The sequence below is a fragment of the Lutra lutra genome, chromosome 7, assembly GCF_902655055.1.
Source record: "Lutra lutra chromosome 7, mLutLut1.2, whole genome shotgun sequence".
Taxonomy (NCBI): Eukaryota; Metazoa; Chordata; class Mammalia; order Carnivora; family Mustelidae; genus Lutra; species Lutra lutra.
This window is the reverse complement of record NC_062284.1, coordinates 3,973,612-4,001,078: the sequence shown is the minus strand read 5'-3', so window position 1 is coordinate 4,001,078 and position 27,467 is coordinate 3,973,612. Positions and strand designations below refer to the sequence as shown.

Sequence of the window (27,467 nt, the reverse complement as noted above, 5' to 3'; positions counted from 1 at the left end):
CTCCGCTCATTCTAGACACAGCCACAGATGCTCCCCCGGGCAGTGGAAGGAAAGCCGGAGACTGAAGAGGAGGCTGTGTCCCAGTGCTGGGGGTCCTAGAGCGGGAAGGAGGCACAGCACTCAGAGACCCGCTTCGGAGACCAAGGACGCTCCTTCTCCCAGCTACATATTTCCTAGAAAATCTGGGCCCCTCGGATGGTGTCTTGGTTTCTCAGCAGGAAGCCAGGGGACTTCCTGGACGTGACAGAATTTAAGGAGGTTTTGTCCGTGGGAGGAGCCTACAGCCGGCTGCAGGCAGAGAAATGGAGACTGGATAGAAGGGACAGTGAACCCTGAACTCATCTTTGCAAAATAGTTTAATGACCATTTCTGAAGCCCCAATGCACAGTCAGGAGGCCCTAAGGTCACATCTATTCCACACTCAAGTTCAGGTCCACCGACATCTAGGAAGGAAGGGAGAGAGGGAAGAAGCTGGGTTAAGGTCTGGTGTGACAGCCAGGGCTCCTGGATCATGTGAGGCCTCCAGCTCAGCTGCCAAGGCCCAAAGTACCCCCAAGGAAAGATGGCCTGGATCTAGAGAGAAAGTAGTGACCAGGTTTTGGGAAAGTGGTGAGATCCAGTTGGGCCCGAGTTCGGGCCATCGGATTGGATGGCTGAGGTCTCTTGGCTGGGTTTGGAGGAGGAGGAGGAGGAGGAGGAGGAGGAAAGGAGGGTTTGACTTGGAGAGCCGGAGTTCATAGGGCTGAGTATTGATCTAGACTAGGTACCCGGTGTGGTATCAGAACCAGAATTTGTGGGCCTGGGTGTAAATGGCCAGAAAGATGGGCTCCGTAGGTAGGTTCCGCTGGGGGAATGCAAAAGGGGGTTAACAAGGACCAGCGCAGCGTCTGGGTTTGGAAGCTGGTAGGCTGGAGGAAATAGATGTGCCCAAGATCTGTGAGCTGGGGCCTTCCTGGAGTGGGCCCAAAAGAGTTTTAGAGAAGTGGAACTTCGAGTTGGCAGGCCTGCTTTGTTTCTGGGTGCTTTGGGTCCGGCAGAGTAAAGTGGATCTTGAGTTTGCGGTTAGCCGTGTTTGTTAACTGGCTGTGGAGGCGGAGGCGGGGTAGGAGGCCGGTGGGGTCGTGCCCAGGTAACGGAGCCGCACTCACCGAGCTAACGGGACTGCCGTCTATTTGCAGCGGGTCCAGGGTGGGCCCGGGGCCCAGCAGACGCAGCGCAAAGTGCACGCAGTTGCTGCGCGTGGGGTGGTAGAGAGGCGGGTCGGCGTCCATGGCCTCGCGCACACGGCGCTCCAGGGCCGCGCGGTCAACGCCGCCACGTCTACGCAGCACACGCCACAGCGAGCCGGAGCGCTGCAGCGGGCGCTGCCCCTGTTTTGATACAATGCCTTCGCAGGAGCCCAGAAACGCGTGAGGCCCTTGGCTGGTGACATTCCTCCCTACAGGGATGGCCCAATGGCTGTAGATCAGAGCCGAGGTGGGTCCCGGGACCCTAGCCCCGTGATCCTGCTCCCAAATATCCCAGGACTTGGGGGTCCTGAGCCCCATACCCTGCGGGCCCAAGTACCCTTCTCCAGAGACCCGCGCCTCCAGCCTGGGACCTGCAGTTTTCATTCCCATGGGCCCCACCCACGGGTGGCGCAGGGCTGTGACAGGCAGCCTCTCTTCGCTGACTGGGGCCTGCGTCTCAGCCGGAGATGCTCACCTTCGAAATGGATGATCTCCCCGCGGCCACAGTACACTCCTACATGGGCCCTGCACCAGCGTCCCATGGGGGACAACAGCCTGAACAGGAAGAGGTCTCCCGGCTCGGGCTCCTTGCCTTCCAACTCCACCGCCTCGAAGTGCTGCCCCACGAAGGCCTTAGACAGGAAGAACTTAATGGTGCTCACTGCCCCTGTCAGGGCCTGAGAGGAAACAGGGCCCCGACCACTGGGCATTTGCACAGGCTGGGGTGCAGGGGGAGCCGGTTCCTTCCCCTGGGCGTCAGGTCCGCTGGGTCTCCCGGGGCTCAAGGAGACCTGGCCCAGGGCCAGGCCTCACTAGCCCACCTGTGCCTCCGTGTGCTGAACTCCAGAAGCCTGGACATCACAGGTAAATCCTGCCTGGAGCCACCACTACGAACCCCTCAATTCCCAACAACAGCGACTGTCTCCTCATCCAACCTTTTCTTCCTATCCTAAATTGCAGCCTTTCCACTCCCCTCCCCCACCCCTAGCTCTCCCTTCCTCAACGTCTCCCATCTTGCCATTCCCTGGAGGCAACAGGCAGACTCGCGTGGACCCAAGTTGAGCAGAAGGCCTGAAGAAACAGAAACCTGAGTGACATGTGGACCTGAGACAGACATCTCCTCTGGGGACTGAGTGGACTAAGTCCCCTCCAACAGCCTCCGCCGCAAACGTCTATTGAGCAGCTGGTCATGTGATGCTTAATACCGTTTTACAAGAGAGGTACAGTACCCCTGTTTGCAAGTTGAGGAAACTGAGGCTGAGGTTCTCCATTGCCTCTGGTCACCTTTACCTCCCTTTCCTCTGTAAGGAGGTAAGAAGGCCATTGAGTTCCGGTTTGTCCTATCTCCTGGGAACCGAGCGCTCTGGGGACTTGGAAAGATGGCCCCCTGCCTGGGCTGTGCCAGAGATGGGGTCTGAGACAGTGCCCAGGAGAGAAGGTGAAAAGAGGGCCCGTTGAGCCTGACTAACCCAGGCTGGCAGAGGACCTGGGAGAAGGTCCCAGGGTTCTGGGTATCTTTGTTGGAATGGAGGGGCTTGACTCCAACAGATTCAACTGGGATGGGAAGGATCCACATGAAAATGAGGAGTGGGGTGGCCCAGGCCCGAGCTGCAGAGTGCCAACCACTGTGTGTCCAGGTTTCTCCCGTCCCTGACGCTCTCATTTCCTTCTTGGCCCTCGTCTCCAGTCTCCTCTACTTATTCCTGGGGGAGTCTCATTTTCCCAGACTGGAAGCTGTGGGACACTCAGGTGAGCAACTCATCCCCGCTTGCCTGGAACTTTCCAGGTTTTAAAATTGAAAGTTTCGGGGCACCTGGGTGGCTCCGTGGTTAAGCGTCTGCCTTTGGCTCAGGTCATGATCCCAGGGTCCTGGGATTGAGCCCTGCACTGGGCTCCCTGCTCGGCAGGAGGCCTGCTTCTCCCTCTCCCACTCTCCTGCTTGTGTTCCCTCTCTCGCTGTCTCTCTGTCAAATAAATAAATAAAATCTTTAAAAAAATAAAAATAAAAATAAATTTAAAGTTGCACATCCCAAACCCAGGAAAACCGGGATGGTCACCCTAGACTCCGGTCTCTCCACGTCCTTGGACTTCAGGAGACCACAGTCATGTGCACAGCCCTTTGGCCTTTGGTCATGCTTTCTGGCAACACACCACGTAGGGCAGTCACCTGGGTCCTGCTCCCCTCCCTCCCGCTTTATCATTAGGCCAAGTCATGGTCACAGCTGTACCCTGGGCCTTTGAAGCAGTAGACATCCCACCTGGGGAGAAAAGACAAGTTGAGGACTTCTGCTCCAGTTACCTGGGACGTGAAGCTCATTTAGAGAGAAAACAAAACAAAACAGAACAGCTACCACCACTTGACCGCTGAGGAGGGAGGGTTCCAGCCGCCGCCCCTCCCCCTGTGTCCCCCTAAGCTGTGCGCGCTGTGTGTGGCGCTGTCCATGCACAGCTGGGCATTTCTTGTGCCCCTAAGTCCGAAGTCCTGGATGCAGGACAGGGAGACCAAATCCTGGCTGAGCCACTTCCCTCTGTGGGACGTCACATACACGACTTCCTCCCTGCGGGCCTCAGCTTCTCATCTGTGAACGGGTCCGATAAGCTCAGAAGGCTGGGCATCACAGGCCCATTGTGAGACACTGAGAGCCCTTTGTGAGCTGGGCAAGGAGAGACGGGCGATGTTTGTTGATCTTTGGTCCGCTCTGGAGCAGACAGAGTTAGAGAGGTGGGGGGAGGCATCTTTCCCAGCTCAGAGAACAATGGGCCCTTAGAGGCTGGCTGCCTCCGTGACCCCTACCCCAGAGCTCTCGGAGAATTACCCAGCTGGAAAGGCCCTGGCGGGCAGGGCCCCACCCAACTCTCCCTCTGAAAGTTCCCAGGGGTGGTGGGGTCATGGGGCACTTTGGCCACTGTCCCGCCAGGCCCTGGAATTTGAGTCAGGGTCTGGACGAGGTGTCCCTTCAGAGAGTGGATCTAGGGCTACATGCGGCGCTCCATCCATAATAGTATCTATTGCCAAAAACTATGCTAAAGCCCCACTGAGTCCTAACGACAACTGTCATAAAGGAGACACTGTTATTCTTCCCATCTTACAGACACGGGAACCACGGCTTGGAGAGATTACCAAGGTTACAAGCTCATAGGTGGAGAAACCAGGATTCAACCCCAGACGGTCTGGTTCTAGTGCCCTTGACCTTAACCACTGCACAGTATTGCCTCTTTCATGTTGCCAGCGCACGAGGGTCCCCCCTCCCCTAGACCTCACCACCGGGCACTACTTAATGCCAAGTACTGACCCCTTGTATCCTTCCTGACCTGGAGAAACAGCCGCCCTTCCCTTTGACTTTCATTGAACCAAGCCTCCACTTTTTTTGTGAGAAAGGAAAAGGACCAGGGCCCTGAAGCTGGGAGCTAGAGCCCAGCCCTGTCCTGACAATGTTGCCTACTCTACTCCACTGGGGTTTTGCTGGGGGCCTGAGCTTTTCCTACCTTCACCCTGCGGGTTTCGGGGGAACAGAATGATGAGGGTAGCCCAGCACCAGGGTGTCAGGCCCTCTCTCTGAGGCCCCTGCAGGACCTCAACCCACTGGGGTCCTGTCACTGCCGTTGTGGGCCATTGTGGTGGCCCTTGGTTCTGTGACTATAGTCTGACCCGAACTTCCAGCCCCTCCCATCCCCCTTCAGTCTAGTCCCAGACACTGTTCCTCTGTGGGAGGCAAGAGTTTGGGGTCACTGCCCTTGGCTGTCACCTTCAGTCAGAACCAGGGTTGGGGCTCCCTATTGGGGCAGAGCGGGTCCTTCCCTTGAGCCCCCAACACCCTGCTCTGGCCCTTCCTGCTCTTACAAAGGGTTTGGTCACCTCCTCCCTCTTGGCACAGAGGAACCCCACTGGAATCCCAGCACCTACCCCAAGCAGCTTACCTTGTAGTGGCCACACTCCACACCCTGCTGAGTGCTCTCCTTCTGTGGCCAGAGCAGGGAGGACAAGCCATCTGTCCCTCAGGTAGACAAGGAAGCCAAGCAGGAAGCCCTGGGGCCCTGTCCTGAGCATTAAGGCCCCAGCCAGTTTGATAGCTGCACTCCAAGTGCCCTGTCCCCAACCTACTGAGGTCTGAGAAACCCTTATTCCTTTTAAACGTGTTGAGACTTGCTTTGCCGACTAACATATGGTCTATTTTGGTGAATATACCAAGTGCATTTAAAAATATTTGTTTTGCTCATTTATAGTATTCTAGAAATATCAATTGGGTCAACATGGTTGATAATGTTCAGATCATCTATGTCTTTATTGATTTTTTGGTAGTTTTTCTATCAGTTGTTAAGAGAGGAACATTAAAACTTCCAACAATTGCAAGATGGTCTATTATTTCTCCCTTTAATTCTATTGAGTTCTGCTCTGTGGGTTTTGAAACTTATTAGATACATAAACATTTTATGAGTGTGATGTCTTTCTGATGAGTTGACCTTGTATCGTTATGAAAATGTTCCTTATCTCTGCTACTACACTTTGCACTGAAGTCTATTTCATCTGTTGTTATTATACTCCCTATTTGGAGTTTCTGTCTTTTACCATCCTATTACTTTCAATTTATATTTAATATAATATATAATTATATAAATTATTATATTTATATCAATCTCTTTATATTTAAACTGCAGCTCTTGTAGACAGAATATAGTTAAATCTTGTTTTATTCATTTTGGCAATCTCTGCTTTTGAGTTAAACTGTTTAGCCCATATTTATTTAATATAATAAATGATATGGCTGGACTTAGGTCTACCATTTTCTTTTAGTTCTTTTTGATTTTTGTTCCTTTGTTCTCCCTTTCCTGTCTTGTTTCAACATATTCAAGTTTATCTTCATTTTATCTACTGTTAGCTCAACCTCTGTCTTAATTTTGAGTGTCTGTAAGTATTGCAATATACCTACTAAACTTTTTACAGTCTACTTAGAGTTAATATCGTACTTCATGTAAAATGTAGGAGACTTGGAAACATGAGTCCATTTACCACTATCCCCTACTCTATCTTTTATGCTGTATTTATTATGTGTGTTTTAACTATATACTATAAAAACCAGAAGCTAATGTTATAATTTTTGCTTTAAAGTGTCCTATCTCTTAGAGAAAGTAAGAAGACAAAAATAGTCTTTTGCATTTACCACTTCTGATCCTCTTCCATTTTTTTTTTTTTAAATTGAAGTCTACTTAATACACAGTGCTCCTTAAGTTTCAGGTGTACAATAAAATGATTCAACAACTCTCTGCATTTCTCAATGCTAATCAAGGTAAGTGTACTCTTGATCCCCTTTATCTACTTCACCGGTCCCTCCATCCCCCTCTTCTCTGGCAATACCAGTTTGTTGTCTGTATTTTTTTGTTTGGCCTCTTCATTCATTCGTTAAGGTCTAAGATTTTCTGATGTAATTTCCCTTTAGCCTGAAGAATTTCCTTCAGCATTCCTTGTGCAGGTCTGCTGGCAATAAATTCTCTTAGATGATTTCTTTATCTGAAAAATATCTATATATCATCTTCATTCATCCTATTGGATGTAGAATTATTAATGATTTTTTTCCAGCACTTTAAATAAAGACTCCCCCCTCCCCCACTGTCTGACCTTCATGGTTTCAGGTGACAAGTCAATGAGAACTCCAACCATTGTTCTCCAGTATGTCATGTGTTTATCATCTTCGGCTGCTTTCAATATTTTCTCTTTATCTCTCTTTTCAGAAGTCTGATTGTGATGTGTCTAAGAGTGGTTTTGTTCATATTTAATCTTCTTGTGGTTCCCTGAGATTTTTGAATCTGAAAATTTTGTCTTTACAAAACGTAGGGATTTTTGTTGTTATTAATTAATCACATTTTCCTACACTGTTTTCTCTGAAAACTGGAACTCCAGTTAATGCCATCACCTGAATATTGTTTGATAGGTCTTTTTTTTTTTCAGTATTTTTTTTCTCAGTCCCTTGACTGAGAGGTCTCTTGATACTTGATTTCACTGACCCTTTGTTTGGATTCCGTCAATTTGCTGTTAAACTCACTCATTGAATTTTTTATTTTCAGTTCTAGGTTTCTTTTTCTTTTCTCTGTTAAGATTTCTCATTCATGTATCCATTATAACTTTTTCCCTTAAACTCTCTTATAGATATTTATAATAGTTGCTTCGAATTCTGCTCCCCACAACATTTGGGGATTACTGCCATTCTATTAATTCTATTACTATTGAGTTACATTTGGAGGTGGGGCATCTCTAGGATTTTAAAAATTCGATAATGGACATAGGGTGGGTATGACACCTTATACAGATTCTGGATTTTTTTTAATCTTCTGAAGAATGTTGATTTTTGTATTAGCAGACAGTCAAATTAATAGCTGGAAACTGACCTTGTATCTGTGTAGTTTGGGTTCAACATTTGTTATGGTGAGTTTAAGTTTCCTCATTATTATTAGAGTGAATGCCTTAGTCCCGGCGGAGTCTTCCAAGACGTGGCCCCTGTGGGATTTCAGTGGACAATCTAAGACATTTACCCAAACCCCTCTGAATTTGTGAAAATCAACTATAAATCCTGTCTCTCTTGGAGCAGGCAGCAGCTGAAATACCTGCCCTTCTCTTCCTGCCTTCGAGCTGTTGCTTTCCGCTGGACTCCTTGGAGTTTCACCTAGTAGCTCTGCAGTATGGGGGTCACCCAAAGATTTGAGGGGATTTCATAAGCAGGTTTGGGGGATTTCCTCTCTCCAGATATCTCCTTTCTGGGTATTCTCCCTCAATATCCAGCTGCTCTGGCAGCTGGTCTGAACTTCACCCACTGATGTCTTTTTTTTTTTTTTTTTTTTAACTATAGTTACCATGATGTATATGACATTCCCGGGTCTATCTATAACTGGGAGTCTGTGCCTTGTGACCACCTTTACCCATTTTTCCCAGTTCTCCACTAAAATCCACTGCTCTCTTAAGCCAAGAAGTCTGTGGCTTTCTGCAAGAGTTCTAGCCACCCACACTGCGCAGACTGGGGAGTGTCCTAAGGAGAAAGTTTTGTAAGGAGAGATCTCACCCAGTGCAGCTCGCTTCCTTCAAGGATCAAATCTCCAGGTTCTGTGGATTCTTGGTTACTCTCCAATTCTTCCAAATCATTTAAGAATTTACTTTTTTATTTTTATTTTTTAAATAGCTTTTTTTTAAAAGATTTTATTTATTTATTTGACAGACAGCGGTCACAAGTAGGCAAGAGAGGCAGGCAGGGAGAGAGAGGAGGAAGCAGGCTCTCCGCAGAGCAGAGAGCCCGATGTGGGGCTCGATCCCAGGACCCTGGGATCATGACCTGAGCTGAAAGCAGAGGCTTTAACCCACTGAGCCACCCAGGTGCCCCGAATTTTACTTTTTTAAATGAATACTTAAACTATTTTTGTTGTACATTGCTATGAATTTTAACACATGTACAGATTAATCATGGTCAAGATCAAGAACAGGTTCACCATCCCAAAGAACTAACCCTTTTAATCATATTTGTATGGTCCACTTAGGACAATTAATGAACCAAAATTGACACGTTATTTTTTTTTTAAAAGATTTTACTTATTTGAGAGCGCAAGCAAGCACAAGTGGGGGACAGAAAGAGGGTGAGCAGACTCCCCACTGAGAAAGAGAGCCCAACATGGGGCTTGATCCCAGGACCCTAAGATCACGACCTGAGCTGAAGGCAGATGCTTAACTGACTGAGCCACCTAGGTGCCCTGACACATTATTATTAACTAAGGTCTATTATTTCATTCAGATTTCCTTACTTTTTTGCTAAGATCCTTTTCCTGTTTCATGATTCCATCCCAGATACCATATAACATTTAGTCATCATATCTCTCTGGGCTCCTCTTCTCACAATGGTTTTAATTTGCCTTTCCTTCATAGGTTGAACATATTTTCATGTGCACACTTCTCATCTGTAAAATCTTGCTGAAGTTCACCATTTTATAATATACAATTTAGTGGGTTTTAGATTGTTCATAAACATGCACAACAATCACCACTAATTGCAGAACATTTTCATCACCCTCAGAAAATACCCTATATCCATGAAGCAGTCACTCCTGAATCCCCTCGTTCCCCAGCCACTAGAAACCACTAATCTTTTTGTCTCAACAGATTTGCATATTCTGGACATTTCATATGAATGGAATTATATAATCCACAACCTTTTGTGTCTGGCTTCTTTCACTTGGCACAATGTTTTCAAGATTCATCCATGTGTAGCCTTTGTTTTTATGGTCAAATAATATTGTGTTGTATGAATATACCATATTTTGTTTATTCATGCATCAGTTGATGGGCACTTGGGTTGTTCTCACTGAGTATTATGAGTAACTGTTATGAATATTCATGTACCAGTTTTTGTTGGAACTTTTATTTTCAGTTCTCTTGGATAGATATCTAGGAGTGGAATTGCTGGGTCATATGGTAATTCTATGTTTAACTTTGTGAGGAACCATCCAACTGCTTTCCAAAGCAAACAGCAAATTTGCAAATATCCAAAGCAAATTACGTTCTTACCAGCAATTTTCCAATTTTTCCACATTCTTACTTATACTTGTCTGTTTTTTTAAATTATAGCAATCCTAGTAGGTGTGAAGCTGTATCTCATTGTGGTTTTGATTTGCATTTCCTTAATGACTAATGATGTTGAGTATCTTTGCATGTGGTTATTGGCCATTTGTGTATTTTCACTGGAGAACTGTCTATTTAATACCTCTGTTGATTTTTAATAGGGTTGTTTTTATTTTTAGGTTATTAAGAATGCTTTATATATTCTGGCTACTAGACTTTATCAAATTATAGTCCATAAATATTTTCTCCCACTCTGTGGAGTGTGTCTTTTCACTCTTTTTTTTTTTTTTAAAGATTTTATTTATTTATTTGTCATAGAGAGAGAAGCGAGAGTGAGCACAGGCAGAGTGGCAGGCAGAGGCATCGGGAGAAGCAGGCTCCCTGCCAAGCAAGGAGCCCGATGTGGGACTCGATCCCAGGACGCTGGGATCGTGACCTGAGCCGAAGGCAGCTGCTTAACCAACTGAGCCACCCAGGCGTCCCTTCACTCTTTTGATATACATAAAAGTTTGACACCTGAAAGTTTTCCACTTTGGTATAGTTCAAAAAAAATTTTTTTTAATTTTGTGGCTTGTACTTTTGGTGAAGAAAGTATTGCATGATACAGAGTCACAAATTAACAGCTGTGTTTTCAGACTCTTCTAATTTAAACTCTTAGGCCTTTTATCCACTTTGAGTTAATTCTTGCATATGGTGTAAGGCAAGGGTCCAACCTCATTCTTTCACATGTGGATTTACAGTTTTCCTAGCACAATTTGTGGAAATAGTCTTTTCCCCACTGAATAATCTTGGGACTTTTGTTGAAAATCAATTGGCCATAGTTGTATGAGTTTATTTCTGGACTCTCAATTCGATTCTGCTGATCTATATGGTTATCCTTATATTGGCACCACACTGTCTTTATTATAGATTTGCAGTAGGCTTGAAGTAGGGAAATGGGAATCCTCCACCTTTTTTTTTTTTTTAAAGACTGTTTTGGGTATTTAAAGTCTCTTGCAATCCTATATGAATTTTAGAATCAGCTTGCCCATTCCTTTAAAAAAAAAAAAAAAAGGCAGTTGGGATTTTGATTGGGATTGTGTTGAACTTGTAGATCAGTTTGGGAGAGTACTGCCATTTTGTCTTCCAATCTATGAAAATGGGATGCCTTTCCATTTAAGTCTTCCTTAGTTTCTTTCAACACTGTTTTGTGGTTTTCAGTGTACAAGTCATGCACTTCTCTGTAAAAAATAATTCCTAAGTATTCTTTTTGATACTATTGTAAATGAAACGGTTTTCTAAATTTCATTTTCTGTTGTCAGTGTACAGAAATGCAACTGAGGGGCACCTGGGTGGCTCAGTGGGTTAAGCCTCTGCCTTCGGCTCAGGTCATGATCCCAGGGTTCTGGGATCGAGCCCCACATCTGCTGAGCAGAGAGCCTGCTTCCCCCTTTCTCTCTGCCTGCCTCTCTGCCTACTTGTGATTTCTCTCTGTCAAATAAATAAATAAAATCTTTAAAAAAAAGAAATGCAACAGATTTTTATGCATTGATCTTATCTTCTGAAACCATCCTGAATTTATTAGCTCTATTAAGTTTGTGTGTGTGTGTGTTCTTTAGGATTTCCTATATATAAGATCATGTCATCTTTAAATAGAGGCAGTTTTATTTTTTCTTTCTAATCTGGATGGCTTTTATTCATTTTTTCTTTCATAACTGCCCTGCCTTGAACCTCCTATATAATACTAAATAGGGAAGGCAAGAACAAACATCCTTGTTTTATTCCTAATCTTAAGAGGAAAGCTTTCGGCGTGCCTGGGTGGCTCAGTAGGTTGAGCCTCTGCCTTCGGCTCAGGTCATGATCCCGGGGTTCTGGGATCGAGCCCCACATCGGGCTCTCTGCTCAGCAGGGAGCCTGCCTCCCTCTCTCTCTGCCTGCCTCTCTGCCCACTTATGATCTCTGTCTGTCAAATGAATAAATAAAATCTTTAAAAAAAAAAAGAGGAAAGCATTCAGTGATGTTACCTGTGGGTCTGGTTTCTGTGTGTGTGTGTTAAAACACACCAAACATAAAAATTACCATTTTAGCCATCTTTAAGTATATAGTTTAGGGGCATTAAGTACAATCATACTGTCGTACAACCATCATCACTAACCATCTCCAGAACATTTTCATCATCCTAAACTGAAACAACCCAGAATCTCTGTCACAGTTCCCACTTTTTTTTTTTTTTTAAAGATTTTATTTATTTATTTGACAGAGAGATCACAAGTAGACGGAGAGGCAGGCAGAGAGAGAGAGGGAAGCAGGCTTCTTGCTGAGCAGAGAGCCCGATGTGGGACTCGATCCCAGGACCCTGAGATCATGACCTGAGCCGAAGGCAGTGGCTTAACCCACTGAGCCACCCAGGCGCCCAGTTCCCACCTTCCTTTATGAGGCGATTGTAACAATATCAAAAGCAAAGATGGTCCAATAACAATAACAAACTATACAGGCCAATATTTTTTATGAACAAAGATGCAGAAACTATCTTCTAAAATATTAGCAGACTGAATATAGGAATGTATTAAAACTCACCATCAATTTGGGTTTATTCTGAGAATTCAGGCGTGGACTAAAATGGAAAAGCTATTAGAATAAATCACCCACTATCAGATTAAAGAAGAAAAGCCATATATTATAATCTCATTAAGTACATAAAAACATTGAGTAAAGGTTAACATCTAAGATAACAGCTTTTAAGCAAGCTGGAAATGGGAAACAACTTACTTAACAAAGATTATCATGGCAAACACATTTAATACCAAAGTGTCAGAGCTGCTCATGAGTTGAATTGTGTCCCACAAATATTAGTATGTTGAAGTCCTCACCAGTATCTCAGAATGTGACCTTATTTGGAAATGGGGTCATTGCAGATGTAATTAGTTAATATGAGGCCATTAGGGTGAATCCCAATCCAACGTAACTGGTATCCTTACTGAAAGAGGAAATGTGGACACAGAAGCAGACACACACACAGAGTGAGAACGTCATATGAACATGAAGGCAGAGGTCAAGGTGATGTATTTACAGCCTAATAGACATTAAAGTTTGCCAGGAAACCACCAGAAGGTACAGGAGAGGCAGGGAGCTGTTTCCCCATACAACCTTCAAAGGAACCAATCCTGCTGACATGATGATCTTGGACTTTTAGCCTCCAGAACTGTGAGACACTGACTTCCTACTATTTATTTTTTTTAAAGATTTTATTTATTTATTTGACAGAAATCACAAGTAGGCAGAGAAGCAGGCGGGTGGGGGGGAAGCAGGCTCCCTGCTGAGCAGAGAGCCTGATGCGGGGCTCCATCCCAGGACCCTGAGATCATGACCTGAGCCAAAGGCAGAGGCTTTAACCCACTGAGCCACCCAGGTGCCCCTCCTTCTTAAATTCTTTCAGGTATTTAGATTTTTCACTAACATTGTTTCTAATTATCTTTTTAGGGAAAATGTATTTTTTATTCCAGTAGTATTAGATTTTTTAACAATCACTTTAAGAACTTTCTCATTTTCTCATTCTTTTTCCGTGGTAGCCAATTCTTTATTTATGATGCAGGATCTTCAAATCTTTCCATAGACACTAATTATAGTTTTTAGTTACCCTCTCAGGCCGGTTGTTTGCTCCTAAGGTCTTTTTCTTACCTGCTGTTGTTTTTCTTCACAAGGAATAAATCTTGGTTGAACATTTAAGAAAATTTACATTAAAACAAAGGAGAAGGCCTCTGGGTGGCTGGCTTTGTTTCCTCTGCTTCAGGGAGTTTGAATTCTCCAGCTGGCCTCTTTGTGGAATGGAGGGACCACGTGAACTCTGCACACATGAGGGCGTGTCAAGTGGGAAACTTCAGTTTAGGGTCCTCGTGCAGCAGGCAGGAAGGAGGACCCTTCCTAATGCCCAAGTGAGAAGGGCTTTCCTACACTGGAAGTGGGAGCCCTCCCCAAGCAGAAACAGTTTCTCCAGCTTCTGTTTCCAGCTTAGGACGTGTTCAGTGGTGGCTGCAGCTAAGCCAGTCACTTGCATGTGGGGTTGAGGAGAGCCACAGCATGAACCCGCACGGTCCTCCGTCCTGGTCTTCAGTTAATTCCTTTGATGTTCGTCTCATTTCCACTCTCTCCGCTTTCTGCTCAGTCTGCAGTCTCTTGGAGATACTCTTGGGGAGAAAGACTCCAGGCCTGCTAAGTCCTCACTTGTTAAAATTCCAGGCTATAGTTTTCTTTACTCTGGTTTATCTGCTGGTAAGTTCCCAGCTCATGACAACTATGGGATAAACAATCAGTCCAGGAGGTCCCTGAGAATCCTGGTGAACATCTCAGGCAGCAGGGGGAACACCTCCAGAGTCTCTGATCAACAGCTTTCATAATGCATATGTTTGTATGCTTCAGTTTTATGGCCTATGTTTAAAATCATCCAACTCCCTCCCTGTTATAAGTAAATGATCATCTAGTTACCCAAAGTCCCAGGTAGATTTTCCTCCCAGAAGAAAATGACTTATCAGAATATTCAAATATTTCTTCCAGAGGAAAATGACTTTAATCAGACTTTAATAAAAAAAATCCCTACATACCAAATGCCAATCCCAAATCTTCTCTCCCTTCTATTTACATTCTAAAATTTTCATGCCTCTTTTTCCAGATTAATTCCCATCAATTTCCCAAATCCCCTCTAAAGATTGTAAACCTTGAGTTCACTACCCTAAAATGGAAGTCTGGACCTTACACTTTGGTGGACAAACCATATCCTCTTTTGGGCCCTGGTCTGAGTGGTCTGACTGGCATCCACTGGCCATACACACTGCATACTACCAACACCCTATCAGAGATAATGTGGTTCTAAAGAATATTATATGGATATTTTAAACAAATAGCAATATTGAAATGAGTCACTGAAATAATACTAAGTGAATACACAAGCGTACAAAATTGCTCCCATACAGAATAAACAAATAAACCTTAAAGTAGTTGGTATTAATTTAATGAAGTTGTGGACTGAAATCTTTTAACTCCTTTCACAATACCCTAATACCGATTTAGTAATGACAACAACAAAATGCATTTTTTACACAAAAAGAAAACTCTTAAGAATCAGTGGGACTTTGGGGAAGAAAAGCTTGTATTATGATTATAATGACAATATATGATTATATACTATTATGATTATAAAGCCTTATCCAGAACTCCACTAGAAAAAAAGTAAGTCATTTAGAACTCAACATTTTTGTAACTGTTGGCTGCTCATGGTTCTGGAGTTTGTAAGTCTTAAGATCAGAGTGCCAGCATAGCTGAATTTTACCAAAGGCTCTCTTCCTGGCTTGCAGACAGCTGTCTCCTGGCCAGAGGCAAGAAGGTGGGGAGGAGAGCGGTCTAGCATCTCTTCTTATAAAGGCACTATCCCATCAATAGGTCTCTGCTCTCCTAACCTCACTTAAACCTAAATAGCTCCAAAGGTCCCATCTCCATATACCAACACATTGAGGGTTGGGGCTTAAAATTACAAGTTTTTAGAAAACATACATTTTTTTTTAAAGATTTTATTTATTTATTGGACAGAGAGATCACAAGTAGGCAGAGAGCCCGATGCGGGGCTCAATCCCAGGACCCTGGGATCATGACCCGAGCTGAATGCAGAGGCTTTAACCCAGTGAGCCACCCAGGCACCCTGAAAACATACATATTTTTTACAGAGGACGTGAATCACTACGTCGTACACCTGAGGCCAATGTAGAACTGTCAACTATACTAAAAAAAAAAAAAATGTTTTTTTAAACATATGTATTTTTTCAGGGGGAGAAGGCACATTTCACTCCACAGCATTGTACCTACTCTGAAGTTTCTCTTCTTATGATAGTAACGACCGAACTCATGAACAATTCGAGAGTGTGTATGCCAGCCCCGTGTCACACGCTTATATGGGTAGCTTTGCTTTATTACACATGTGAGGGAACCGGGTCGAGCTCATTAACTAGACTAGGTTACAGCTGGTAAGCTGTTGCAGAGCTAGGATTTTTAGCTCAGGCAGCTTAACTGTAAAGTTCAAACTCCTAATTCCTTAAACTGCCTTAACTAGAGGAAAAGTCATTTTGAGATCTGAGGAACTGAGTTCAGGAATTTACTATTTTAGTTGTTACACTTTTGGAACTCGGTAGAGAAGAGCTTCAAATATAAAGTGACTCTTTTGATAACTACTTATAAGAAAATAAACCAGACACAGGACACAGCTTTTAAGTGACTTGCCTGAGCACTCTTTTGGCACACTGGCAGCAAGCACCTGCTGTCAAAATGGGTCTCCTTTCTCTCATTCCCTAATGCCCCTATGTTTACACAAGTGTCTTGAATTCATTTAAAAAACACCTCCTCACACCGAGCATCCAGGCGCTGTCCCCAGTATTCCTCACACAGGAGCCCTGTTTGTACCCCTTTTAATCATCCAGGTGTCACTCTTGTTCTGAGATTCAACTCAGCATCGAGAGAAATCAGAGTCTGATTTCTTTCCGAGTTTAGTGGAATGTTTCTACTGTTTTATCATTAAGTATGAAATTTAGTATCCGTTTCTTTCAAGTGCCTCTTATCAAGTTGCTATTTGTCTATTCCCATTTTGCTAAGTGTTTTCAATCAAAGGAGATATTGAATATTTTCAAATAACACTATCAATTGAGATGATCATACTGATTTAAACCTCATACAGATTTAAACTACCAATACAGTGATTTATAGAAACAGGCTTTCTAATGTTGTATCATTTCCGGGATAAAACCTTTTTTGTTCCAGATGGAGGGAACAACGGAATCTGCTAATATTTTATTTTAGGGGTTTGTATTTACAGGAGTTTAGCAGTTTTTTCTTCCTGTGCTATGTTGGTCAGGTTTTGGCATTACCGGGTTGCAAACATAAAATGAGTTGAACAACTCTCCTTGATGGCAGCACTCCAGGAATAAGGGACAGCAGGAGCAGAGACACCAGGATGAAAAATAACAGGATATGCTCAGAGAATAGGATTTAAGACTTCTTTTTTTTTTTTTAAAGATTTTATTTATTTATTTGACAGAGAGAAATCACAAGTAGGCAGAGAGGCAGGCAGAGAGAGAGGAGGAAGCAGGCTCCCTGCTGAGCAGAAAGCCCGACGTGGGGCTTGTACCCAGGACCTGGGATCATGACCTGAGCCGAAGGCAGCGGCCCAACCAACTGAGCCACCCAGGTGCCCCAGGATTTAAGACTTCTTAAATAGACTAAGTAACACAAAGCAGGTTTGACTAGGTTACTAATTAATCTTCAAAACACAACTTCTCTGCCAAAACACTTTTACTCTCATTTTGCAAACAGAAGAAAGTCCGAACTCTTCCGCTTGTATTCAAGATCCTTCCTGCTTTAACCCAACTTACTTCACGTTCAACCTTGTCTGTGATGCTTGTTTGCCCAGAACGCTGGGTGTGAGCTATGACGGCACATCCAAATCCTACCCACCTATCAAGGCAATAGCTCAAGTGTCCACAAAAACTTCCTGGATGCAACTGAATTACGTTTGAATTCCTGCGAACTACAGCAAATTCTCAGCTTCTGGCTTGCCAACTTCTCAAGCTCTTTGACAGCTATAGGGGGCTAGCCAGTGTCACCCCACCCCCGCCCCCAATTCATGTCCTTCCCAGAAACTTAGAACATGACTTGACCTGCAAACTGTCATTGCAAATATAATTAGTTAAGATCAGGTTACACTGGAGTAGGGTGGTCCTTTGTCCCGGAGGACTCTGTCATTTTAGAGAAAGAGAGACACAGAGAAAACATCTGCTGGAACAGTTAAGATACGAATGATGCAGCTACAAGCCAAGAATTCCTAGGACGGCTCGTCACCGCCAGAAACCAGGAAGAGGCAAAAAAAAAAGCCTTTTTACCCACAGCTTCAGACGGAAGCATGATCCTGCTGACATCTTCATGCTGGACTTCTTGGTTTCAGAACTGTAAGAGAATAAACGCGTTGTTTTAAGCCACCCAGTTTGTGATGCTTCGTTACGACAGCCCTCGGAAACTAAAATAAGGGTAATTTTAATCTGCAATTTGTCTTCCTAACCGCAACAGCGCTATGTCCCTAGTCCAGCTGACAGCTATGGAGGTACTCAAGCCCTCTCATGAGAGGGCAACAGTAGTCGGCAGGAATTACCGAAGCTTAGGAGCTCCTACTCCGAGACGACGGACAGCTAATGCTCGGTAAGCGTAACCATTATGACTGCAGGATACGCAGCTACGCAGATAAATGGAACGCAGAAACGGAGTCAAATACGCGGCAGCCGGCGAGGGAAGGGCCTCGATTCCCCCGAAGGACGCTCAGGGAGGAAGGAGCGAGTTCTTGGGGAAACGGGAGTCTCCAAGCCGCTTTCCCAGGCCCCGCTGAACTGCTCTGCCCTCTCCCCACTCCCTGCAACTGCGACCTCAGTCCAGAAGTCTCTCAGTCCACCTACCCCGCCACCCACTCGCATCTGCGGGCGCATCTCTGTCGCGTCAGCGCGTCCCGCTATGTTGCGCTATTGCGCGGGGCGGGACTTCCTCCCCACGACCGGAACCGGAAAGGGCTGCTTTCCACCGGAAGGAGAGAGGAGGTGTTGCCGCGATCAACGCGGGAGGGGCGGGTTCGTCCGTGGCGTACGGTGAGGCTGCACTCTGGCCACGAGCGGGGCGCGCGGTCACAGCGTCTTAGTAGGCAGGCTGGCTGGTGTGTCGGGTTTCAGGGGGGTATGGCGGGGAACCGGCGCAGAGGTGAGAGGTCGGCGTATCTATCGCGGGGTCGGCGTCTCCAGTGAGCTGGGTCTCGTTCCGAGCTCGCGCTCAGCTTTCTCGACCTCGTCTAAAAAAACCCAGCAGGGTGGTTGGCGGAGCTGCGGTGGGGATGTGTGTGGGAGGGAGAAAGACACGCCCGGAGTAAGGTTGAAAGAAAGATCATGCAGTAGGTGAGTTCCACATCCGTGGTGGCCCGTGTCGCTTAAGGGGTGTGACGCGAGGACCTGTACGGAAGCAGACGGTTTGAATCGGTGACTCCCGCTTGAGGCAGCGGCGCCTCTTGCATGACTTTGAAGACGTAAGCGCACGGCAGGTCATTCTTAAGCTTCCTAAATCCGCCGGGAACGTCGTTTGGTGTCGGAGGAGGAACAGCCGTCTGGGTCATCGCCCTTGGTTCAGTTTAACTTGAAGCATAGTGAGAGGGGGCGGGCTGAAAGTCCCCGAGCTCGTTAGTGACAGAGCCACGACCAGGAGCGAGATTTCTTCATCTCCAGACCATCATTTTGTTCTCCACATCTTAACTGCTTTTTTGGATTGCTAAGCCGTCTTTTTAAGGGAGTGAAGACGGGGATATACCTTTCCGTGCAGAATGAATACAAGAAAGGCAAAGTCGGTATGTTTCAGGAGTTAGAACTGTGTCATTTATTTACTTTTTTTTTTTTTTTTGGGTCTAGATTTATTTATTTATTTTAGAGGGTGTAGACGGGGAGAGAGAAAAATCTCAAGCAGACTCCCTGCGGAGGTCAATGAGGGGCTCGATCTCATGACCCTGAGATCATGACCTGAGCTGAAATCAAGAGTGGGAGGCTCGGTGGACTCAGCCACCCAGGCGCGGCCATTTATTTACAGTACAGATGCTGTGTAGCTAGAGGGGAGTCCGTGGGTCCCTTCTGTCATTTCCTAGAGGCCTGAGTTTCACGGATATGTGCTCCCCTGCAAGACTTCCAGCTAACTACTTACTGTCAGAGCTTTCACTGTGGGAACTTGCTGTCACAGCCCGTGGAAATGCTTACCTCGGAAGCTGTCTGAATGAAACCAGCCACAGTGAGCCTGTAAGTTCACCCCCAGTCCAGGTGAGACGCCGTAGGGTGCCCTGCAGTCAGGCCTCAGCTGTCTTAGGTAACACTGCATTTGGTACTCGTGCTCTTTAAACATACTGAGCATTGCCCCTGCCATCTCTCTCCTTTGAAATGGAAATGAAGAAAGTGTGTACGCCTCAGAGTTCTACAGAACGGCTTGTACATTAGCAAGTACTGAAAAGCATGGGTGTACTCTTATACCGATGAACTCAACTAGATCTTCATTGTGGGGAAGACTTGGACGCTCTGTATTAAGAACTTTTAAACTTTTTGGCCTCAGGACCCTCCTTTAAAATTACTGAGGATTCCAAAGAGATTTTGTTTATGTGGGACATACACACACACACACACACACACACACACACGATTATTTGTAGTATTAGAAGTTAAAACTGAGAAACGTTTTTATCACAAGAACATCCAAGCATATACTGTTGTCTGTGATGAATGTCCTCACATAGTGTAGCGTCTGGTAAAACTCTGCTCTGTACGTTCATGGAATAAGGGTGAAAAGAGCAAATAATGTCTCAGTGTTAATGATGAAAGTAGTCTTGAGCTGACTGAGCCTCTGAAAGGGTCTCGGGCCCCCACGAGAGCCAGGCCCTGAGAACAAGTGCTCTGCATAAATGTTCCCAAGAAACTTGAGATGATGTAGACATGATTGCTGTTGCAAGCGATGGTAACATGGGCAGAAATATTACCTTAAAAATGCAGTAAGGTGCAGTCTTTTATTTCCAGGGCACGTATAATTCCAGGCACAAGGAACACATCTTCCATTTTGTTTTCCTTTTCTCCTGTTGGTTTGCATAGCGCTGCAGACAGCGCTTCAGACTACTAGGGAGGGCTGAGGAGAGAAGACCACCCCTTCGGTGGGTTTGGACGTGGACAGGCTGTAGGCGGTTTCTGTTCCACTCACTCCCCCGGCTGTTCAGCTCTTACCTTCTCCTCCAGTGACCGCAGCACATTACAGTCTGCATGCATCTCCCTCCTCTCACTTCCAGAACTTGAGACTTTTCGGTGGATTAGTAACTGCACAGAAATGTACCCACTGCTGAGTTCATAATGATTACCTGAGTAGGTAATCGATGTTTAAAATGCCTTTGACTTTACAGAAATCCTTGGTAGAGTTATATGCAGTTATTTTGGGGAGATTGGCTTGACATTCTTTCAAGGGCTGGGAATATAGTTTTCTGATTTAAAGATTTTTACTTATTTATTTCTGGAAAGAGAGAGAGAGAGAGCACAGAGGGAGAGGGAGCAGCAGATTCCCCACTGAGCAGGGAGCCTGACATGGGGCTTGATCCCACAACCCAGAAATCATGACCTGAGCCTAAGGCAGACCCTTAACCGACTGGGCCACCCACGTGTCCCCAGAGTTTTCCAATTTAAAATAATGAAACCTAGGGTCTGAAAATACCATCAACTTTTTAGGAAAGGATGAGATTTCAAGAATAAGAGGTGCCTCCATATATTTGGGTTTTCACCCTATGTCTGATAAATAAGTTTGGCTACAATTTTGGGGGGGGAAGGGTGAGGAAATCTCTCCCATAAAATGATTTTTAAAAGACACTTTACATTTGAGAAGTTATCACCTGCAGTCTTTATACATCCCTGGGGTTGTCGTTAACCTTACAGCATGTCCTTTCTCTGTGAAAGTCTTAGATTCTAGGACCGGCAGAGAGCTGTGGTGCGGTGTGTCGTGCAATCGATCAGGCTCTGTCAGGGTCTTCACTTCTACTCATCAGCCTCCAGACATAAAAACCGAATTGATGTTTCAGAGCATTTAAAATATGGGCTCTCTAAGAATAGTCAAAACTGCAATAAATATTAAATGTGAGCGTTAGTGATGTCTTGTGGTGATGGGAAGAAAGCATTCTAAACCTCTTCCTCACATGTCAGGTCTTGTCAGCCCCCTCCTCCTCCTCCCAGGTCAGAAGTTGCTGTTACTAATGGGATTCTGTGGTGGATCCTTAGGTATGTGGGGACTGCAGAAAGGCTGAGAATATTTTTTATCTCCCTCTCCTCACCCAGCACACATAATTTAAAAGTGCTTTGCTTTCTGATGAAGAGATTTAATTTGGGAGACAGTTTGATGTCTCTTACCTCTTTCCAGGTAAATGAGCTCTGCAGACATCATCGCTTCCATGTTCTGGTGGTTTGAGGTGAGGAGGTACAGCTCCTGCCTCTGGTTTGCGTGCAGCGGAGTGGAGCCGACACAGGTCGCGGGTTGCAGTATACCACTCAAAAAGAGGTAAGTGTGTGGCACTGAACTCAGCCTGGGAGAGGGAGGAATTAGAAGGAAGTGCTTCCGGGAAGTGACCTTTGAGCTACTTAGGGATTAGATGGACAAGAACGGGTCGGTCCATCCCAGGTGCCTAGGGATTTGTGGCTTGTTTATCAAGTATCTTCTGCCTTTCTTCAGAGGTCTGGGCTTGCTTTTGGGTAGTACTTCTCTTATTTTCCTTCTCTCTCCCTGTTTCCCCCTTCATCAGGTGGGTGTTTGGGGTATAAAAGAAATCAGAGGGTAGGAAGCTTTCTGAGTGGCAGAATGAGATGACAGGTTTACCATGAAGCAGTGTATGTACTCAGGAAATCCATCTCTAAAAAAACGAAGTTCCTTTCTTAAAATGCATAGCTGGGAGACCTAGGTTTTGTTGACTGAGTGGTTTCCTAGCAAATGGAGTATATTCCGGACCCCAGACCCGTCTTTGTGAATTTAAGGGCATCTCTTAAGCCCACATCTAGGGCTAGGAATGAGCATGAGGGGGACCGCAAAAGGACAATCCAAGTTCGTAATACAAACGCCTTTTTATGGGCTCTGTGTGCATGACTGCATGTTGTCTGAGCTGCGTGCTATGTAGCTGAATTGTCACGATTCAGATCAACTACAGTTTGAGTCCACCAGGACTTGAGTAGACAGAGCAGAGAACCTGATAGTGTCAAAGTCTGGGAAAATGAAGAAAAAGCAATCAGTCGGTGAATGGGGCTCGACTGTTTCCTGGGGTTGGGACTAGCAGAAAACAGGCAGGGCAGCAGCACCTGTGCTGTAGCTACTCTGACATCATTCCTGCCTCGGGGCATCATGCCCAGCTCATCGTCATGTGCCTTCTAGGAGACTTGCTCACTGGCTGGAGTCTTCTTCCCAAGCCATCGGTTCTCATCTTGAATTTAGATTCCTTAACTGTGGATTGCCGTGAAGAAAAATCTCTGAAAACTTGAAAAGTCATCAGTTACCTAAAAATGATAGATGACCATTCCTGTCGTGTCTTGACACGCTAGAGGACCGTGCTTTAAAAGCCGGACTTGGTCTTCTGGAGACTAAGAAAACAGAGTCCTTGAAGTCAAGCCGACTCTGCTGTTAGCCTCCTAAAGGAAAAGGTAGATAGAACAGGTCTTGTTTGCAAAGTAAATTCAAGACCTACTTATCTACCAACAGCAACTACACACTTCGAGTCATCGTACTGTAAAATAGGAACAGTAAATTATTAGATTAGAAAGGGTGGGAGAAGGTGGTGGATCCACGAAAACTCTTACAGTGCTAACTGATAGGAAGGGGGCTGGAAATTGGAGAAGTTGCTCAGGAAAGTGGAAGGAGGACCTCTCCCGTGGTGCAGCCTTCAGGGAGTCCAGCAAGTTTTGTGGGAGCTGAGCTTCCTTGTATGGAGACCGGCAGGGTCTGAGTTACGGAATGCTGTGTCAGAGTGACTCGCGCTGCGGGCAGCTGCCAGCGTGTGAGCCACGGGAACTTCTGCTTCTGACAAGTACTGGAGGGTGGGAAGTGATGCAGAAAAGGCCTCGATGTCCATGTAATTGCTCTGCTTGATACTGATCACCAAGCACGTGCTTCTGAAATATTTAATTGAGTGTGTATAAGTGATTGTATATCATTGTCTGAACCAGCAGGAAGTCAATTATACACGTTTCCAAATAAAAGGCAATTTAATTTTATCAGCAACCAGTGTCCTTTCTCTCACCAACTTTCTAGTCCTATCTCAGGTACCTTCAAATCAGACTATCCTGAATTACTAAACCCATGTTAGTGACACTAAGATTCTGTGGTTATTTTACATATTCTCACTCCCCTTTGTTGAGGGAAGCCAAAGCTTCTGTTAATAATTTGCTCAAGGGTTATACAGTGAGGCAGGTGAAGCTAGGGAGAGAACAGACTGACATGTTTTAACTGCAGTCAGGGATCGTGGCCTCGACTGTCTGATGTTCTAAAAATCCTTTTTGTTTTGTTTTTTAACAGATTTATCAGCGGGGTTGCAGGTGAACATGGCCTTGAGGTAAATCCTGCCCCTTATTAAAATTTAGTTTTAGCAGATTATTTGTGATATTTTAGGAACTGGAATATTTTACAGAAAAAAAAAGTTTTGTTTGGTTCTTTTCTAGACTTATTTTTTCTTCTTGCAGAAGAAACATGTTTAAACCAGTTTTTTATGCTGAGTAATTACGATGCTTTAAGTTGTTCATATGCCTTGTGTAAATTAAGTGAATTTTAAATGTCAGTGCTCAGTGCCAATTTTAGGTTTTTTTTTTTCTTGATCAAATAAAAATTTCACTCAGACCTTATATAGGTGTCGAGTTTTTATCATTTATACTTGTCCGTATTACACGTGAAACATTCCATAAAGCCTGTTAGAATCCTGAGTTCAGACTTGCCTTATCCGTGATGTCCTACTTCCTACTGCAGTTTCTGTCTCTGGAGCTGAGAACAGGGTTGGATACACGCGTGTGTCTGTAACCTGAACCTTCTGTGCTTACATGGGCCGTACCTTCCTGATTTCAGGCCAGCGATGCAGAGCGGCAGGGCAGGTGTGTGTGCGTGTGTGTGCGTGTGCATGTGCATGTGAGACTAAGGAGCTGGGATATCGTCAAGGTGGGTTGTGAAGTCAGGAATCTGAGCTGCTGCTCACATCACAGGCCAAGTTGGAGACAGGAGGGGTGTTCACTGTCGGACTTCGAGTGTGCTAGAAAACAGAAGATTCTAGAGCCATGGCATTTCCAGTTCACAGAAAACCCGAAGTGATGAGGTGATGTCTGCTTTGAGAGGCCTCCACAGGGCAGGACACAGAACGGTCTCTGCGAATTGCCTCACAGACGGAGTCATTTGCTCTGCGAGCTGGGAGGTGCTGTGGGCAGAGCTCTGAGAGACGGCCAGACTCCTGGGCTGGAGAACCGGGCATGCAGCCAGCGGGGCCGAGTCCCGTGGTCGCAGGATGGCATGAGCGCAGCCGGGCCGGAAGTCCCAGAGCTGCCGGTGGGGAGACCACCCACTCATCTTGGGTCTCGGTGGGCTGGTGTCTTCAGGAGCTGCCGTGCATTCGCTGTGCGCCCTATACTGTCGTGCCCTCTCACGGTCGCTGGGAAGTGTTCCTGTCCTATGAAACAAGTATTTTTCTCTGTTTAAAGGGAAACAGGAGCGCTTGAAGATAGTGGGACTTTTCTAGGGTTGAAGGCAAAGCAGCTACAGACTAGCGATCCAGTGTAGGTCTTCTGATTTCAAACCTGGTTCTCTTTATGGGACAGTTCCTAGGATCAGCTGCCACTCATGTCTGTGCGTTCCTGGTTCATTGCCCGGCCCGTCGTCGATGCAGTGAAAGTGCATCTATGCGGTAGTACGGAGTCGTCCGTGTCCCTGTCTTGCCATCAAGCTGCCGGGGCCCTTCTGTGCCTTCCTACCGCCTCCCCTCCACGGTGTCTCCCGGCCGCGCGTCCTGTGCTGGTTTTGAGGGGGCCCCACCGTCCCTCAGCCGAAGAGCAGGGACAGCGCGCCCACGGGCAGTGGCTGGATGGAGAGGACACAGATTCATCCCATAGGCAGTGGGTACCTGTTCGTTACGGGGTAGCCCTCAGGGACTGGACGATGAACAAGACAGACCCTGACCCGCCTTCACGGAATCGGGCGTGGCAGAGGGCACTGCAAAGCCTGAGCGCGTGGGTTCAGTGAAGGACAGGAACGGCGTCACACAGTGCGCAGCGGGAGACCCTCATCACAGCGCCGACAGTGCTGGGAAAACAGGAGAGGAGAAGGCGCGTGGCTTCCCTGCTTTTCTTTGTGGACGGCCCCTCGTCTTTGCAGGTCTGTTCCAGCCGCTGGCTACACAGCACGAGTGTCGCATCCCTCCCTCCCCTTCCCTCGCCACTCAGCCCGAGCTCTGTAGGCCTTGGAGATTCAGATACTTTGCCTATAAACAAAAAGACCGGTACAGCCTGACCACTTGAAGGACCTCTGGGTTCACGCTGGCAGAGCGCTCACGTGACAGCCGGGCCTGGTGGGGACGCACTGAACAACACACGGGCGGGCGGCAGCACGGGAGCGTCAGCACACCCGTCTGCTAGAGGAGAGTGGGATCTGGACTGGGGCCGGGTGCGTGGTACTTCAGTGCCCAGGCCCACGGGCTGAGGGCTGAGCGGCTGGGAGGGGAGGGACCACAAGAGTGACAGGAAGCCGGGCATCAGAACGGTCTAATAGAAAGTGACGTGCGTGGGCATTACGATGCCATTACGTATCCTCAGACGGCCAGGCTTTTCCAGAGAAAAACAGGGATGCACAAATCTGTGGAGCTGACAGCTGAACGTGTAAAGGTGCTGAGAAATGTCCACATTGAAAAAGGACAATTTTGAGTTTTCATAGTCTAACAGAATGCCGATCTTCCTTGGGGACACTGTTATTCTTATATCTGGAGTCGTCTTGTTGTGCAGGAACTCATACTCATGCCTGAAAATTTAAGTGTTGATATAACAAAGCTTCAGAAATTCTGTAGAGGGCTTATTTACACAGCATTTCATATTAATTTTATTCACATACTCCTGTGATTGTTTTATTTTTTATTAACTGACTACCCAAACAGGCCATTTCCAAAATTATATATCTCTTTTCTAAAATTTGCCCTGAGACATATTTTTAAACTCCATTTGTTTTTGAACAATCTCTTAACCTAAAAACCTTGAATATTGTAGCATACACTCCAATTGCATCAAAATTTGTGTAGAAATAGATATTTTAAAAATTTGTGGATTTGGGACGCCTGGGTGGCTCAGTTGGTTAAGCAGCTGCCTTCGGCTCAGGTCATGATCCCAGCATCCTGGGATCGAGTCCCGCATCGGGCTCCTTGTTTGGCGGGGAGCCTGCTTCTCCCTCTGCCTCTGCCTGCCACTCTGTCTGCCTGTGCTCGCTCGCTCTCCTCTCTCTCTGACAAATAAATAAAATCTTAAAAAAAAAAAAATAATAATAATATATAAAAATTTGTGGATTTTAAGGATCGGATGTATAAAGCCTTCATAATGAAGACATTTGAAACAGGCAACCTCCTGATGTTTCATGTAATAAAATGGGCCTTTTGGGAGAGTGTGCACAAGTACTCACGCACAGTTCTCAAACCTTCAGCCTTAGCACGGCTGCCCGGGGGCCTGTCACCGTTAGCTGCGACAGCAGCCATGCTCTGTGGCCCGTGTGCTTTGAAAATGGCTGGCACCGAGACCAGACGCGCGGACTTCATTCCCCTGCTACCCACAGACGCCTGCAGAGCTCAGGGCCAGGTCCACAGCCCCGGGGGGACAGTTAGAATAGTCTCCGAGCATGAGAGCAAGCCAGGCCGTCTCGCCTCATCTTCCCCTCGACTCCTTTTCTTAGCTAAGCAGCCACCAGAAGCTTTCCCTCCCTCTAGCTTCCTTCCAGCACAGCAAAGGCAAGACTAAAGGAAGAAATGCGAGTCAGCTAGGACACCCAACCCTCATCCTCCACTTGTAACTCTGTCTCTCACTCACACGTGCTTCCGAGGTGACTGC

The 27,467-nt window shown here is 46.0% G+C and overlaps 2 protein-coding genes, 1 non-coding gene and 1 pseudogene across 6 annotated transcripts in view; 2 read left to right on the top strand and 2 right to left on the bottom strand.

Moving 5' to 3' along the window:
• Positions 1-353: 353 nt before the first annotated feature.
• On the bottom strand, positions 354-5,810 carry LOC125105551 (uncharacterized). Of its 2 annotated transcripts, XM_047739119.1 has the most exons (5): positions 5,148-5,810; positions 3,488-3,546; positions 1,705-1,906; positions 1,149-1,438; positions 354-443 (listed from the first exon to the last, which is right to left on the bottom strand). In XM_047739119.1, exons 1-5 carry the CDS (start codon positions 5,275-5,277, stop codon positions 411-413), a joined length of 714 nt encoding a protein of 237 aa, XP_047595075.1. In that variant the 5' UTR covers positions 5,278-5,810; the 3' UTR covers positions 354-410. The 2 variants fall into 2 exon arrangements, with proteins under 2 accessions (XP_047595075.1, XP_047595074.1); XM_047739118.1 differs by lacking the exon at positions 354-443 and having other exon boundaries at positions 478-1,438; positions 3,529-5,810.
• Positions 5,811-18,002: 12,192 nt separating this feature from the next.
• LOC125105195 (uncharacterized) lies at positions 18,003-24,248 on the top strand (annotated as a pseudogene).
• On the top strand, positions 22,988-23,114 carry LOC125105911 (small Cajal body-specific RNA 15). The gene has a single exon (XR_007129150.1). It is a non-coding gene; the product is annotated as a small Cajal body-specific RNA 15 (non-coding RNA).
• The window catches only part of FSD2 (fibronectin type III and SPRY domain containing 2), a 47,099-nt gene continuing 43,370 nt past the window's right edge, over positions 23,739-27,467 (bottom strand). For all 3 annotated transcript variants that reach the window (XM_047738392.1, XM_047738394.1, XM_047738395.1), the window contains one exon: positions 23,739-26,397. In XM_047738392.1, the coding sequence (XP_047594348.1) occupies positions 26,145-26,397 (253 nt within the window). In that variant the 3' untranslated portion in view covers positions 23,739-26,144. The remainder of the gene's footprint in view (positions 26,398-27,467) is intronic.